At 46.3% G+C, this 17822-nt stretch overlaps 1 protein-coding gene across 1 annotated transcript in view; it reads left to right on the forward strand.

The window, feature by feature from the left end:
• Positions 1–399: 399 nt before the first annotated feature.
• Positions 400–17822, forward strand: part of ror1 (receptor tyrosine kinase-like orphan receptor 1) — a 110779-nt gene continuing 93356 nt past the window's right edge. The window contains exon 1 of the mRNA XM_076276100.1: positions 400–696. Coding sequence (XP_076132215.1) covers positions 588–696 — 109 coding nt within the window. The 5' untranslated portion in view covers positions 400–587. The remainder of the gene's footprint in view (positions 697–17822) is intronic.

Genomic DNA, 17822 nt, shown 5'->3' on the forward strand with positions numbered 1-17822 from the left:
CTAAACCTGTTTTAGTAGACGTGATAGTCTATCCTACTAACGGTTTGGAGTCGTCTGCTACAAGTTACACTATTTTCCTGTAAACTGAACAAATCGCAGTAAACTATAATAGGCTAGGCCTTGATAAACTTTAAGAATTACAGTCACCACCACGCAGGCAGCCTGTTTGATATTATTGCGTTCTGAGTTCGGCCCAAAAGATACAACTTCCAGCGCCAGGTGGCGACACGTATGCATTTAAATCAGATTCTCCTAGTCCGACTCCAGTGCGGAGATGTTGAAGAGTGTGAATGGGTGTGTGTTAGAACGTGTGTGTGTGTGTGGTGTTTTGAGGGTAGGCAGCAAGAGCGAGGGGAAAGAAAGTAGTCAAATCTTAACTGGAAGAGAGTGAGAAAGAAAGAGGGTGAGCCTTACGAAGGGAACTTGCCTTCAAGTATTAGGCACGCTAGAGTGCGCGAAGAGTTTGCACGCATGAACTTTGCTAGAGTACTGCTGTGATTTTTCATTGAAGATTTTAAGGTTTGGGTTGAGAAAGAATTTATAGTGGATGTGAAGATACGAAAAGTTATCAGAAGAGAATCAGAGGAATGTATGAAATGCGGACAACAGTGAAACAGCATTCACAGAGATGTCATCTCGACTTTGTATGGGCCATCGCGTTGCTGCAAATAGTCTTCAGGATGCCTTTTACAACGGGTAGGACTTACCATTTTAATTGTTATAAGCATGTCAGCTATTAAACACTAACTACTGCGTCTCTGAAATTAAAATAATTTCTGGTTTAAAGAAAGAAAACGACTTAAGACTAAGTTCTGTGCGCCTGGCTCATTTGCCAGCATCGCTGTTGGATTACAATACAGATTATTTTCCTTAGGTCTATTTGCCTTGATACATATTTTGAGACTTCCAAGAGGACATGCAGAGAGTTTGGAGAATTTGTCTTTGTCAATGTATTTTTTTTAGTTTCAGATTATCATCTTTTCAGTTTTTGTTGTGACGTTGTTTTTAATGTAGAAAGGTAAACTGTGCTTATCTATCGCTCCAAAGTGTTATCTGAAATATGACCTCGAGCTGGTCTTTTGAAATCAAAACTCAACAAAGATTGATTTGCACCTCAGTAGGAGGACAATAGCTCAGTAATGAGTTGATCGGGGGGATCAGCGTCGCCGCAGGAGGTCTGTTGAATGAACTATTATTTCTTTTCTTAAAGAACACCAGTGAAGTTTACATGACTTAGGGCCTGTAGAACAACACTTGTGATTTACAAAGTCACTTAACAACAACGGCAACTGTTTTAACTAACAGCGTGGGGTATTATTTGTCAAGTTTGCATTTTAAGAATAATGATAAATGCTGACTCTGCATTAATCTTCTTTGAGTTATTAGGTCTGTGTCATAGGCCTATGTCGTGAATAATCAATGTATAATCAAGGACAAAACTACTTAACTGTTTTTTCATTTCACCCTTTCATAGTGTTAATTAAATTGTTTTACTGCAACCAATAGACATACCTTTGAAATCTGTCTTTGGAAGTGTGTGTGATTTATTCAACAGCTGGTACTCATAACTGGTATGGTCTGACTGATACAGTGTTAACCCAGTGATAAAGTCATAGCATCACACAGGGCCCTTAGCTCAACGCCATAAGAGCTTGTTGGTTTACCTAATCCTCGCTCTTCTGTGCCACACGCATGCAGAGTGGACAGAGAAGCCGACTATTCTTCCTGCTTATAGCTCTGTCAGTTAAGTTCTGACCAAAGAGATGGAAAGAAACCGTGTACATGTGAGATGAAACATCCCTTAGTCACTGGCAGGACAACCCAAACAGACACTCTCACACTTCCACTTAACCTGTGACGGTCTGTAAACATCCTCTCCACGTTTGCTGGGGCAGGAGACAGGTGTCCAGGTGGGTCTCATTTTGGATAGGCATTTTTCACTGGATGCGCAAAATGTGATTTGACTTTACAGTTACATTGTCCTTATTTTTATGCTGGGGGATGGGTATGGCATGACATCTCGACCTATAGGGTGCTATATATAACCAAAAACCAGTTGTGGACCACTCCCATTTTCCCTTTCCACATAATCTATTTATATAATCATAAGCTCCAGACATCATTGATTGTGTTTGTTTCGCTGGTTTTTGGGTCTTTTGATGGCATGGGGAGATGGCCTTTGTTGCTCTGTCATATCGTGGGCTCATCACTTAGGTGAAGGACAGGGGCTAGCCCCCTTTGCTGTGATCCCATCTATGGATAATAGTTGCTGGGGGACTATAAATCAGTGGGGCGTAACTGTCTGTGTGCGGATTTCAACCAGACATACTGTTGACACTAAATGCACTTTACCTCAGGGAAAAAAAATGCACCATTAGGAAGGTTTGTTCTCGAAGACTCAGCCCTGTGTCTCAATCCCCCACACCCAAATGTATAACGCAGTTACTCAAGCATCAAGTGCTCTATCTTTAAAAGCCTCGGTGGACACCAAGGAGTGTTTGCTCAGTCACTTATAATGGACAGTATGTGTGAAACAGATGTAAACTTCATGGTTCATCTTCTCTGCCTTTCCTTTTTTTCCCTTTTCTCTTTCTCTTGCTCTCTCTGTCACACACACAGACACACACACACACACACACACACACACACACACACACACAGACACACACACACACACACACACACACACACACACACACACACACACACACACACACACAGACACACACATACTGTACATGCTCATCATGCATACAAATACACACTTTATAAATCAGTGTAACAGGTTAATAAATCATAGTCCTTGATTCTTGCTCTTTGTCAAAGAATTAAAATAGTGTATACAAGCCTTGTCAGGCATAAGTAATTACTCCAGCCATTCACCATTTATTGTTAACCTTGTACTCTTGCCAAATTGTAATGCAGCTAAATCTCTCAGCATGTAATATGTTGCTAAGCTTATGATCTGTTTTGAAGAACAACTATTAGTTACATTTGATTAATGGGTGTTTATCATTCTACTCAACAAGAAGATGCAGTTTAAAGGAAGATTGCTATGATATGTCCATAGTCATGAACCATGATAACAGCATTTAGTACCTTCTGAATCTTTCAAGCTTAAACCTTCAGACTACTGGCAGCAGTAGTTCCTGATGACTATCATTACTGAACTACAGTTGCATGGCTGACTGTGCTAAACTGGTGTTGCTGGGCTGTAAAGGAGCAAGTGCCTTTGCCAAGCCTGCTTCCCCGTTAGATTACAGATAGAATCACTGCTGTTATTTGGGGCTTTTGTGGCTCTTCTGGCCATAGGGTTTTCCTCTGTAAGTGGAAGCAGAGGCCCAAAGATACAGCATACACCGTTTCCTTAATAAACAGTCAGTTTAGTTAAGCAGATACTTAAGGTAGCCTAAACTTAAGTAGAACTCTGTGTCTTTTGAGTGTGAATTTTACATGAATTTGACTTGATCTTGAGTTCTAGCTTTTTCATTGGAGGTGGGAAAGTTATCCATATAAGGGCAGAATGGCAGATGCTGGACATGCAGTGAACATATCACTTTCCAATAGGCTGGTGAGATCAGCTCAGCACCCCGTGTCCACTCCCAGACGCCGAATGACTCTGGGGTGGAAAAGGCCGTTATCTAGAGCAGATCCACTCCTGAGCCAGCCCAGATCTGGCCCAGAGGTCGCCGGTGTCACGTTATTTCTCTGAGCCTCAGATCAAATGAGGCTGAAAAAACAGTCTCAGTTGTGACTGCAAGGTCCAACATGGGTAACAGCTGATAACCATTTCCCCCACATATGACAACACAATAACACAGTAAGTTATGTACAACATGCCCAGAAAATCTCACAAATGAGACGTAGTGTATTTAGATTCAGTGCTAGTCGTGAGTGCACATACAGTATAACAACTTCCGCAGGGTGCTTGGCTTTTTTGCTTATAGCAGATCTACAGTGACTGAGGCATTCCTCACCCCGTCCTGACTTTAATCACTGTGCCCAAAGAAGGAAAGCTGACTCCACACCTGCAGCTCAGTCCAGCCAAACATGACCAAAATCCACCCAACACAGAAGCCGCTCCGACACCCTCTGTTATTGTAATGTGCCTGTCCGTGGATCAAATACTATCTATAAAAACATGCAGGAGTGGAGCTTGAATCCAAATCCTTTTAGACTCCCAACCACACCTTTTTAACTCACACCGCTCCTATTGAAAATGTGTTTGTTTTGCAATATTACACTTGCCTCATTAATTACTATACCTTTCATACTGAGTTTTTTATATCAATCCTATCATCTTACAAACGTACATTAGAGGAAGAGATTGAAGTCTGCATAGAGTTGAGGTGGTTGGTAAAGACCCTGAGGGAGTTTTTCTTTCCTCTTCAACACTGCTGCTTAGTAGTGCAACTGCGCGATACCAAAGGGTGTATTTCAGACACTCATTCTTTGATTGTCTGAGTAGCCACTTAAAATGAGTTGTGAGAGATATGTATCATCGGACCCCTGGGCCCTGTCTAGGATCTTATGGGAAATGAGTGGTCATTACACGAAAGCAGATCTGGATTTCAGCACCCCTTATCAGGTAACCATTTTCCCTTGCCAAGTAATGTTTGGCCCCCACAAATGGCCGGCAGCTATGCTACATTTCCCTTTACGCAAGTCATGATGAAACATGGCTTTTTAAATCAGGCTGTAAATGTGTCAGGCCAAATCCTAAAGCCTGTTTGCATTGCATTAAGAACTTGGGGGAAAAGCTGCACATTAAACTCTTAGTGCCCACAGATGGTTCTTTGTGCATATGCCATGTTCTCTCAGCACCAATAAATACCTAACCTTCATGGGGATTTTCAGCCGAAAGAGTCATATAAACAATGAAAATCTAGATGTGATCTATCAGTGAGGAAATTGTTTTATTTTCTAGGCTGTCTTGGACACACTGGGCCATCATGGTGTATTGTTTTTGTCACTGATGTTTGTAGTTTTGGGGTATTTGTAGATTCATCTCTCAGTCCTCACATCTGTTTTGTAGTTTGGGATCTTCTGACATGAAGTAGAGGGGAACTGGAACACTAATAGCTGTGTTCTCCATGTGCCCTGGACTGCCTGACAAGGATAGCTTCAGGACTCTCTCTCTCACACACACACACACACTCACACACACACACACACACACACACACACACACACACACACACACACACACACTCCCAGAGAAACTGTCACCCATTTTTCACTGAATTGATTTGGCTGTGTGGCGGCTGTTTCCACTTTCCTCTGTCCTGACTGGGGCCTACTGTACCTGGCCTGCTGTCTGCCGGCCTCTCCCAGCTCCTTGGCCACGGAGCACCCGTTGGCTGCCTCCGCACGGGCTGACAGACAGCTGGGCTCTGGCGTGGCTTCACATGTTTGCTTACGCTGTTCTGAATGGAAGGAGAAAGGCGTAAAGGAATGGATCTCCAACACTTTGGAGCTTCTACAAGCATTCTCCCGCTCTTTGCATATCTCTGTCTTTCTCCCTGTGTCTCCCTGTCTTTTTCTTCCTCATTTTCTCTCTCTTTCTCTCTCCTGGTCTGGGTCATGACACTCCACTTTGTGTTGTACTGCCCTCCTGAGCTGGGAGATTTAGTGTGTAGCTGAATATTGAAAGTATGGCATCCTTTCTGTCAGCAGTTCAACCTAGAGATGATAATAGACAGACTAGAACGCAGGTTGCAAGATGGCTTCTGTTGAATAAAACCTGTTGAATATCAGCCTCCCTCAAATAGTTGGGCCTCACAGAGGATGATATCATTTGTGGACCTGGTCTTATCTTTCCTATCTTAAACATTAATCCCATAGATTTTTAAGGGATATTTATGGATTAAGGGTTGCCATCCATAATGTCATGCTTACTGTTGTAGCTGGCCTCAGTTTAACAGTGGCTATATACATTCAGCAAGTCCAGTCATTTTCTTAACCAGGCCTTTTTCTTCCCTTAATGTATTAATGCCATTTGGAGAAGGTAGAATATGTGCAGGACAGATGAGTGACGAAGAAAAATCTGTTTCTGCTACTCTATAAGATGATCCATTAAACATCTGAACTACACATATGCATGTATGGATATCTTCATATAGGGAATGTGTACATTAATGTGTTTACATTCAGTGTGTGTGTGTGTGTGTGTCAGGAAGGGATAACAGATGGGAAAAGCGGCTGGCTAACTAACCTCGCCACACAGTGAGTGGGACACAGGCAACCCTAAAGTCCAACCACTCGCATCACAGGAAATTAAATTTTACGGGCCTGTAATGATTTGCTTTAGAGGGAGCAACGTTAACGTACCGCTTCCTTATTATTGTGGGGGAGCCACTGAGATACTGCTCAGAGAAAACAAGTGAGGTAGTTGTGCATGTGTGTTGAAGGATTTTAGTCTCTCTGGCCTTAGCTCTGCTGTTCAGAAGTCAACACAAGTACATGCAGGCTAGTGGGGGATAACACATACTTTTCAACCTGAAGGTCTTTGTATTCACTCTCACTAATGGTGTGATTGTATTTCTGACGATCCTGCATCTGAATTGGGTTTACATGATTAAGATGTGTCCAAACCATGCTTTGCAGCAGTGAACCCTTGAAGTTTGCTTAAATTTGTTTAACTCCCTGTTAAGTGTGTTTAACTCACTTGTGCTTTAAAAGTTGGTAATTACTATCAGTATCCATAGAAACTTTAATCCAGCCATAGACTGAAGGTAAGGAATTCAAGGGGCTTTGAAGATTAGCAGTGCTAAAGAGGTTTAGATCCGAGCCACTGTTTTAACAAGCCGACTACAGCCGCTATAATGTTGGGATCTGGTAAATGGATTGCGGGCGAAATCTGGACTTTCCCTTTCATTTTTTTGTCATGATAATTTAGGCACACTGCTTTTATGTAGCCCCTGGGCCATCAAGGAGCATATGACAGTAGTCACACACAGCATGCTGCTAATCAGGCTTAGGTGCTCTAATTTAATTTCAGGGGGAGAGAGAGTTGGGCCTCTCCCAACCGATGCCACCGAGAGGTCTCTCACATGATGCGGCCATGATCAATGAGAAGCTGCTCTCATAGGAACATAGCCATGTGACGGTGTGACACAGGCCAGGTCAGAAAAGATGAGAGAAGAGCTAGCCTCGTAGCAGGAGCTACTGATGTAGCGAAATAATCGCGGTCTTACACTTCTCTTTGGTCTGCTTCTGTCACACCACTTGTTTAGAAGAAAGAAAGGATGTATTGGGCGTCTGTGTCAGTAGGATTTCTTTGCACAGAGATCACACAATGATTGTGAGAAGAAGATCCCTCATCAAGCCATATTCGCCTGTTTGAGCTCATCCAAACGGAGGCGTCAGAATGCCAGACAGAGGAAGATGACCCCTTGATGGCCGGTGACGTGATGCTCCTCATGCTACTTTCTCCATCCTGATGTCTGAATCTCCCTAATCTGTGTGTATGAAGCTGTTGAGGGATTAGCGAGTCTTGAGTGCTGGGCCTCTGACTGCCTACTGGCTTAGGTCTACGAGAGGCAGGCAAACACAAACGGCTTTAAACACTGTTTGTTTAGGAACTGCCTTTGTGCAATTGTCACCATTAGAGAAGCAACAATTAGGCAGCGGCTTGTGTTTGCTCAGCCAGTCCATGGCGGCGATGAGAGGGGAGTGCCGGCGCTTCTGTTCTGCCGTTCTGATCCTGTCCTGTGTAGATGAGTGGTTTGTGCTGAGAGAGTGGACGCAGGGTGGGCTTGGGGAAGGTGGGGGAGACCGTTCAGCACGTGCTGTCTCATTGTTGGTCATCCTTGTGTCTTGCTCTTGTGTTTGTTTCTTTTTCAGTCCGGGCGTTTATCTCATTTGTTATGTCTGTGCAACTCTTTCATGGTATGTGCTCTGGTCTACCTCCACCGCTTGGCTTTTTCTATCTGGGCTTTCTCCTCTGTCTGTCATCTCTCTCTTACTCTCTCTCTCTTTCTCTCTTTCTCTCTCTGTTTCCTCTGCTCAAATGTGTGTAGGCCGCCTCAACCCTCTAAACCACTCCTCCACTCCTCCTTTCCTCTCCTCCACTCTGCTCTCTCACCCTGTGGTGAAGCAGAAATGACTTACCCGACCACACCAACCGTGGAATCCTGAAATATAAAGCTCAATTTCCCTAATTCTCTGTGATCATTAGCCAAGCGCCGCCACAGTGGGCGATGAGGCCAGAGCCCAGCTATGTGCCGACGGAGGGAAATGCCATCGCCTGTGGTGCCAGGGCCCACCGATGCCCTCCGAGATGGGCCCCAAGGAGAAGGATGAGTTGGCCCTGGGATCATCCTGAGGCCCCCTTCTCCACAAGACACACACTCGCACACACACACACACACACACACACACACACACACACACACACACACTCTGCCTGGGGACTCAGTGTCCTTCAGTAACTGCCTGGAAAACTAATTCAACCCAACTGTCGGCGCGTCTTAAATGTTAAAAAGTCTGTAACACTCACTTGGCATGCTGCATTTTTGTGTAGAACGATCCCCCTTGAAAGGTTGTTTTAGATATTCAAGATTTTCTGGGATAAATTGAGCATGAATTGAACTATTGGGAGTGGAAATAGTTTGCCATAATCTGCATTAACTTTTGGCTCTGAGATAGAGGGCTTGAACATACACACTAAGAGACGATCCAACTCCCCAGGACTTTGCTCATTCATTTGCTGCTGGCTGGGCTCAAAACTGAATGTGCACATAGTTTACTATCTATCGTGTTTGGGTTAGGCTGTGACTTTGTTCCGCTGATGTGGGCTGCTTCTGTGTTTGCCCCCAACAGAAAGGAATCTCACTGAAACCCAGGCCCCGATGGGTAATTTATTCTGCGGGATGCGGAATGCCGCCTTGGCTTCCACAGGATCTCTCCGAGGTGGATAAAAATCTTTACAAGGGTTGAGGGGAAAATTGAGTTTACCTGTTCGAAACCAAGCCTCGATTTTTTTTATTTTTTTTCTCTTCTCCAGATTTCCACTTTCAACAGTTATTTAATTTCCTTTTTGGATGCTTGTCAGCCTTGCCAGTGCCGTCAATACTATGCTCAAGTTTTTATTTTTTCAGATTTGTTTTGTTTTGTCTTGTTTTGGTTTGGGTCTTTCCTCACTCTTGGACCGGATCCAAGTTCAGCTCCAGTGCTGCTCCCTCCAGTCGAGGTTTTGCTCTGCGAGAGGGCATCGATTTCAGCCAGGCAGGAAATGAGGCTGCGTCAGCTTCAGAGTCCCGTTGTTTTGTGTGAGTTGGGGGTGAGAGGGTAGGGGGTGTCAAGGGAAGAGGACCGCAGAGGGAAAATTGGTGTATCCGTGTCCTCTGCGTAGCTGATCTCCGTTTGTTAGCTCTGACACACACTGGATGGAGAACGGAGATTTATTTCAAACAGGCAGCAGAGACAGAGCACGGTACCGTTGGCTCCATGTGCCAGCATAAAGAAATGAAAGAACCCGTGGGGCAGCGAAGAATGTCTCTGCATCACCTTGCCTTTCGCTTACAGCGAAGCGTAAAATGCGAGCATGTATCTGCTACACCCATTAGCGGCCTTCATTATGCCTTTCACAGTCGCTGGCAATTCTAGCCGTAACTCGGCACCATTTTAATTTCCCAGCGTTACTTCCGACATGTGCTGTAGTGCTTATCCAGGCTTATCCAGGTTAACTTTACCTGTTAAAACAAACTGGACGGCTTTGATGCTATTAATTCAGCGCAGGCCCGTTTGATTCGGAGGAGAGTGAGCAAGGCCGGCCGCGCGGAGCAGTGACCGTAAACCGCCCCTCCACCTCCCACCTCTCACCCCATCAAACCCCAATGAGCTCCTCTTCAGAGTGGCCGCTAAGGAGCTTAGGTCCGCATGATTTCCAGAGCTGTTTGCTTAACCTCCTCCCGGAGTCTCGGTGTAAGACTGTACTGTACAGCAGAGCCTTTCCTCCACTTGTTCACTTTGCTGCATGTTCTCTGGTAGACCTTCAAGTCCCAGACCTCTGCCGTGTTTAAACCGACCCCCAATATCGCAGAATACAGCCTGGAGATCCCACATGTGTCTTTGAGTATGCTATTCTGCTTTGACATGCTATTCTTTTTTGTTCCTTCAGTGTTTATGTGGTCTTTTGTGCTCTTGGAAAGAGGGAGAAAGGGAGACAAAGACAGAGAATTAGATGTAAACAAAACGTGACATTGGGGGATGGGGGGGGGGGTTATCCAGGATAATATTGTAGTTGTGTATTGACATATTTTGTGGAGTGAATTGTTTTCATTCACAATTTATGATTGTTTTTACGATACACCTAAATATCAAGATATTCAAGAAAAACTGCCCGGCTTTTGTTGCTTGCAATGAACTGAACCAGTTTTTCTAGAGAGAGCCAGTCCAGTATTCAGCTTGCCAGCTGGATTTGTCAGGACATAGGGTAGCATTTTGGGCTCTGCCTTCAGTGTAAACCAATGCTGTCCAATATCCGGTGTGACATGAGGTAGTTAATGTGATGGAGTGTAAATATAACACCTCCACAGCTGCATCTTAAAGCCCTCACTGGCTGTAATGTCAATTGAATTAGAGATAATTGCCAACCTTTGGATACACCCTCGTCTTTACTCCCTGTCATTAAATGACACACAGTTTGTCTTTTGTTTACACTGTGAGCTCATATGTAAAGCAATCAACTGATCAAATTTCATTCAGCTAAATTGAATCAGTGTGCAGGCCATTGTGTGAATTGCGTAGGCAAGAAAGAAAAAGAATCAACGTAAGGGAAAGAGACAGCTAGGCTAAGAAGTGTCTCTTTCTCTGTGTGTGTGTATGTGTGTGTGTGTGTGTGTGTGGTTATGTGTGTGTGTGTGTGTGTGTGTGTGTGTAAGATCATGACACACACATAACAGTAACGTCATTTCCATCCTCCAGTGGCGCTTAAATCAATTACAAAACCCTCAGCCTCTGCTTGTCCCATTAGGAAAAAACCAGCGGCACTAAAAGCATTCTTCACGAGGAGAGCACAATCAAGCTTTTCTTGTGACCTGAGACAATTGCTATAAATAGCGGCATTATTTGAAGAGCAGAAACTCAGGAAGGTGTGGAAATGTTCACTCTGCGGCTTTGCTCTGTTTGTCTTTCAAAGATAAATTGAATAAACTCAGATAGTCTCATATGGCCTTGGGATCCAGGCAAAAGACAAGATACATTTTCCCTGGCACAGACTAAGAGGACTATATTTTTGACACATTGTTTTGTTATTGTTTGTGATATGTTGGCTTGTGTTTCCACAACATCTGTTTTCAGGCTTGCTTTTTCATGTCAAGGCATAATTTGTGTGAAGAAAAAGACCAAGAAAGCTCTTCTGTTCTCCTATGGGTCATTAGTCAGAATTTGGGATTACATTGTGTCCCAGGAACAATTACTGAGCAATATATTTGGACTCAGAGCAATATATTCAGAGTGAATAGGCCTTTTAATTTGAATGAAACCTAAGTGCTTCCACCTCAGAGAGACTTGATGACATTAAGCCCTTTAGACTCCGTCATAAGTAATCCTCAACATTTTTCTGTCAACAAAGGCCTCCTAGCCTGCCACGTTTGCATTTTTGAGGTAAACTCGACCAAAATCTCTCACCCTGAAGTTTTCCCTTCCTTGTCCCTGTCCTTCAAACACAAAGGTGGAAGTAACATGCGCAGCTAACACACGTTCACATCTTGAAGGTGGTCTTGGACAGGGCTCAGAAACGACCAGGCCGCTTTGTAATGTGAAAGCAATTAGCGGTGGTTTCACAGAGCGCGGAGATATGTGAAATAACTGAGCGAGGGGGAATGTAGGTCAGCAAAGTCCGCGCTGGCGCTGTAATGCTCCCCATCTTGCCCTCTGTGAGAGCAGATAAACGCCCACGCTGAACTCCCCACCTTGCCCTCTGTGAGAGCAGATAAACCCCCACGCTGAACTCCCCACCTACGGCATGCCACTTTGAACTGGCCTCTCAGGCTGTCAGTGACGGCCGTGGAGCGGAATAAGAAAATGAGGCACCACACTTCTCCCATTGCAGCCTCCTGTGTCGGAGCCAGAGCCCTCAGGCCTTCTGTGCACAGGGAACAAATCTGTCCACTGTGGTCAGGGACAGGGACACAACACCAAGGAGGGATGTGGAGAGGAGAGGGACTACCACTACAACAGGCAGAGTCCTAATTTGGATGATGGGCAAAGTGCTTAGCAAAAAATTAATTTGCTAAGCATCATGGGTAATCGCAAACATGACTGAGTAAACGTAATGCTCCCATATGCCAAACGATAGCCATGGTTCATGCAAAAAAACTTTGGTTGTTTAAAGACGTTGCACTTTGCATGCCACATAAATTGGATGTGTTTTGTGTTAGATGTTCCTGCTGTAAATATGGTGATATACATTTGATAGCATTTAGCTATCTCTCTCTGTCTACCTCATCACCTCTGCCTTTGCCTTTAGTGTGTGTGTGTGTGTGTGTGCGCGTGTGTGTGTGTGTGTGTGTGTGTGTGTGTATGTGTGTGTGTGTGTGTGTGTGTGTGCGTGTGTGTGTGTGTGTGTGTGTGTGTGTGTGTGTGTGTGTGTATGTGTGTGTGTGTGTGTGTGTGTGTGTGTGTGTGTGTGTGTGTCCTATGGTCTGCTAATGCTATACTCTGGGTTTGGCTGTTGGCAGATTAACTAGGGGAAAATATTCCCAGTTGTGAAGTTCACCTGGACTTGGCTGACCATCTTTCCCATACAGCTCTCGTCCCATATAGCTCTCAGTCTCTCTTATTATCATCCCTGTGTAGTAGGTGATGCATTCTCTTTTCCACTGCCTGGGCCAAGATTGACACATTCACTGCATGAGTTAATTCTGTTCTTGCTCAAGATTCAGCTTGATGTCTTAGAGTGTATGAGAACTTGATTGCCATCAGATGAGCCTTGCAATTGTGGCAGCCGCCCTCTGTTTCCCAAACACTTACAACCAGTAAGTCACGCCTCTTGGAGGTTTGTAGTTCACCCCTAGCACAATTGTATTTGGAGTCAGATAAAAACCTTGTTGTGTTTCATGCTTTGACCATCTATGTCCCTGCCAAGACAGCAACCATCCTCATGGTACATACTAAGCCCACACTGAGAGTGAACCAGTCCGTTTTGAAGCCTGGTCCAAAAATAATGCAGGTCTTGTAAAAAAACACTCAGAGGAGGATAACAAGACGGAATAGTTTGGCAGGGGCCCGTCAGACCGTAGATCTTCCTCAGAAGGTAAAGTCATTTTCACCTCTTCAGGAGGCGCACGGGCCAAGAACAATCCCTGGGAAGCATATTTCACGAGCTCCCCGTGCCCTGAGTGGATCCACACCTCCGAGGAGGAGAAGAAAAGATGCCTTTGTGTGTCTGTCAGAAGCAGGGGCCAGCGCTGAGCCCACAGCCCCCTCAGCCACCAGATGGACCGATGGGATGAGGGAGACATTCCAGCCAAGCGAGGCGCAGATGAAAGTGTTATTCGTATCGTCAGCTCCGCGTCTGGCACGGGAACAAAGCGATGACGCGCGCGCGGTGATTAGCGCCTGCCACGCCGGCACCGTCCGATAAGCGGTATCCTTGACTTCTGTTTTCCTCGGGAGAGCACTGATGGAGGATGAATAGTCAAGGGATGGACAGAGCGAGGAAAGAGGAGTGCATGATGGAGGGATGGGGAGGAGGAGGAGTGCAGGGGTGTGCTGTCAGTGGAGTGAGAGGGGAGCACTAATGGGATGAACCTGGAAATGTGCAGGCAGGGAGGGGGACATCAGGAGGGAGTTAGGGAGAACTCCGCAAGCATTCCTCACGGATGAGGATATTTTCTCATCTCTCCACTTCTCTCATCTCTGTCACTCTCTTACTCTCTCTTTTCTCAATCGCCTGCTGTCTCCGTCTCTCACTCGGGTTGTTGAGCTTATCTCAGTGAGTGGGTTGAGCTGTGTCTGTCTCTAGCGTTCCCTCTCTCCTCATCTGGACTCTGGAGACGCACAGCACTTGTTCACTCCTCCCAGTCAGCATGGAGCACAGATAGACATTTGCCATGCAGGCGTGTCCAAAATAGGCCTCTACTGTATTTAGGGACGAGTGTGGCTTTTCATCACAAAATCTCTCTTTTTGTGTGTGTGTGTGTGTGTGTGTGTGTGTAACTTAACTCTGAAGCCCACGCTGACTGTGGCCGAGTGTGACGTGTGTGTGGCTACTGTACATTCATCTAAAAATAGCCCCCAACTCCTGAACAGGACACTTCTCAGAAGACTTTGTCATTCATCTCCTCTCCTTGCCTGTCTTCTCCTCTCTCACGTGTCCATGTCCACTACCCATTTTTCTGTTTTACTTTATTCCTCTCTCTCTCTCTCTCTCTCTCTCTCTCTCTTTCACTCCCCCCACCCCTCTTCATCTCTCATTCTCAGTCCAGCATAGTGGTTGTTTTAGGAACATTTGTCTCTCAAAGGAGAGCTCAGGGGGGAGATTTGGGGGGCTTTCCGCCCCTTCCTGTGGCCCGTGGTGGCTCCTGCGCTCCGAGCGCCCTCTCTGCGCCGGTCCGGCTGCATCCCACTGCCCTCTGCGTCCATGTCAGGCTCTGCTCAGCTCCTCGGTCTCTCAGCCACTGCATTTCCTCTCAACACAGCAGCTTTATCTCTCAGCAGCCAGCAGGCCAAGAATAGGATTCAGCACAGAAATGGGATGTGTCTCCAGAGTTTGTGTGTGTTTGTATGTATGTGTGTGTGTGTGTGTGTGTGTGTGTGTGTGTGTGTGTGTGTGTGTGTGTGTGTGTGTGTTCGGTGTGTGTGTGTGCGTGTGTGTGTGTGTGTGTGCAGTTTTAGACTTTCCATGAGGTTAATCATGAGGTTTGAAAGAAATCACTAAATCCGGCCAGCGTGAGACACAGGGCATCGTAAAGCTTGTCACAGACACACACACAGAAGTCACACACACTGTCTGCCCTGCCAGAGAGAGGAGAGGAGCAGCATTCAAAAAGCTCTGCTGGGCACTCCCATCTCTCTCTCTCTCTCTCTCTCTCTCTCTCTCTCTCTCTCTCTCTCTCTCTCTCTCTCTCTCTCCCTTTTCTGCGTTGGGCAGGGCCTGGCCAGAGCTCTGTGTTCCTGGAGCCTCTCTGCTCTCCAGGGCTCCCCCATCCGCACGCTCCAGACTGCAGCACTATTTTTAGTGCAGACTGTGACCAAATACAGCCCCGCTGTCGAGGCCATGCTTCACTAGCCTCGCGCCTTCAGCCGCTCCGAAAGCTCTCAGAACAGCAGCGGCAGCACAATAGGATTCTTTCTCTTTTAGGGCTTGAGCTGTTTCCCTCTCTCTCTCTTTCTCTCTCTCTCTTTCTTTTTTTTTCTCCTACAGGCATCGCATCTAGTTTCACACCGATTTTGTACCTCACCCCCACCAGCTACGAGATTCAATTATTCAACTGCGTCAGTGTTTTGAAGGAAAGCAAAAGGGGGGATTCACAGAACATTGGAAGCAGCTGGAATTCTCAAGTCAGCCGAGCATAGAGAGAGGGAGAGAGAGAGAGAGAGTGAGAGAGAGAGAGAGAGAGAGCGAGAAGGGCAAGACTAATGGACTTTTTAAGAGGTAGGAAAGTGGTGGAGGGAGAAAGGAGATGTTAAAGTGAAACCGGCAGGGGAAAGTAAACAAGCACTGAAGGTATGTCATCATCCTTCTTATCAGAGAATGTGGGTTATCACCTAACCAGCGTAGAACACAAGCCAGATACCTGCTGGCTCTGGACCAGAGCTGGTCCTCATCCGGCATGGATCAGCAGGTCAGAGCCAGCACGGGCCTGATCCACAATCAGCTCCTATCTGCCAAGACTACGGCTCTGATAAGCCTGCGTGTCCACATGCAGAACAAAGCAGACGTATACACAGCCTCGCAGAGCAAAAGAGTATCTTGGACATCAGAGGTAGAAAGAGACAGAATGGTAGAATAGATAGTATGGAAGAGGAGTGAGGAGAACAAGGGTGGAGTGTGAGCCGTGTGTGCCGTCTCCCTCACCCTCCCTAACACCACATGAAACAAACCGCACATCGCCCAAAGACAAACAGCCACTCAAGAGCCCATTACCACTTTAGGAGTGTGTGTGTGTGTGTGTGTGTGTGTGTGTGTGTGTGTGTGTGTGTGTGAGTGAGAGAGGAGGGGATTGGGTTTGTCCATCAATGTAGAATGTCCTAAATGAAAGCGAGTGTGAGAGGGAGCGGGAGATGAGAGAGAGGAGTGGGTGGCGGAGGGGCAGGGTTTTGGGGCCCCCGTCCTCTCGCCGACCCGCTGGGGCGTCTGAATAGAGGCACCCTGCCTGGCCTTTCTGCAGCCGTGAGAATCACTCCTGACCTGACCAACACTTCTGATGGGCATAACAAGCATTTGGGACCCTCGTCTCTCACTGCAATCCCCACTCCCCACTCACAGCATGGGTGTGTGTGTATAAATATGTGTGTGAGGGTATGTTTATGTGTGTGTGCACTTATGTCTGTGTGTGTGTGCTTATGTGCATTTTTATGTGTGTGTGTGTGTGTGTGTGTGTGTGTGTGTGTGCTTATGTGTGTGTGTGTGTGTGTGTGTGTGTGTGTGTGTGTGTGTGTGTGTGCCTTGGCAGCATGGCTGTATGGTGGCAGAGGAGGGTCTGAAGGCATGTCTTGGGGGGATAGGGCAGCTCTTTGGGAGGGGGAGTTTTCTGGAGCTGGAATGCTGGCTCAGACCCACGTCTCCTCCTCCCCTGCAGTGAGGGTGGGATTTTCTTCTGGAGGGGGGTGGGGGGTGTATTGGGGAGGGTGAAAGGGCAAAGCCCCCCATGCCTGTGGGATGTCTGGGGGCCACTAGCTGAAAGCAAGGAGCAAAAGAGAGAAAGAAAGACAGAAGAAAGACGGAAAGAAAGCAGCAGCTCAAGCAGAAAGACATGGTGAAGGTTAAGTGGAGGCAGGTGTTCAGAGTGGATCTCTCCCCTCCCCTCTCCTCTCCTTCTCCTCCCTCTCCTCCCCTCTCCTCCTCCCTCTCCTCTCCTCTCCCCCCTTCTCCCCTCTCCCCTCATAATGTGCTGTTCTGTCCATCACTGATGTGCACTGTCAGTCATTCCCCCTCTCTGTGCCAGCATGTGTAGTCACCACAGTGGGATGCCATGCCTACCTGTTGCGGGGACCTTGCCCCGGCTTTGCTTTGCACATTTCTGGGGCCCATCTGTGTTGAGGATTAGGACGGCCGGCTGGTTGTCTTTCTTTCTTTCTCTCTCTCTCTCTCTCTCTCTCTCTCTCTCTTCCACCTGTGGAATTAATTAGTGGAGGTGGCCGTAAAAAACTAAGATGGATGGGTGAGCGAGCCACATACCACAGAGACCAGGGATGAGTGTGTGTGTGTGTGTGCCTGTGTCTGCTTGTAGGTGTTGATCTGTGTGTATCTTTTGCATGCTTTAGTATTTGGTAGTGTGCATTAATCCAGAGTTTTCCACAGGTATATAGTATACTGTATCTCTCTTTTTTTGTGTGTGTGTATGTGTGTGATGCATGTGATATATCCATGGATGTCGTTGTGAGTGCACATACATCCATAGTTCCATAATATATGTGTGTGTGTGTGTGTGTGTGTGTGTGTGTGTATGGCTGTGCAGGTGGTGCCACTCTCCTCACACACACCCCTAAATCACTTTTATTGACTGGATGAATGGTACAGTAGCAGCTGCCAATCACAGTTTGAGCTCTGCGTGGAGCGAACTCTCAGCCAGCAGAGGAAGAATAACATTATTCTGAGCCGTCCTATCAAAAGGGTCACGGCTGCGGCAGGAATCATATTTTTTTTCACG

The sequence above is a fragment of the Alosa pseudoharengus genome, unplaced genomic scaffold, assembly GCF_046254945.1.
Source record: "Alosa pseudoharengus isolate Yale_2024_CS ecotype anadromous, Long Island Sound unplaced genomic scaffold, YU_APseudo_1.1 YU_APseudo_1.1_scf_11, whole genome shotgun sequence".
NCBI lineage: Eukaryota > Metazoa > Chordata > Actinopteri > Clupeiformes > Clupeidae > Alosa > Alosa pseudoharengus.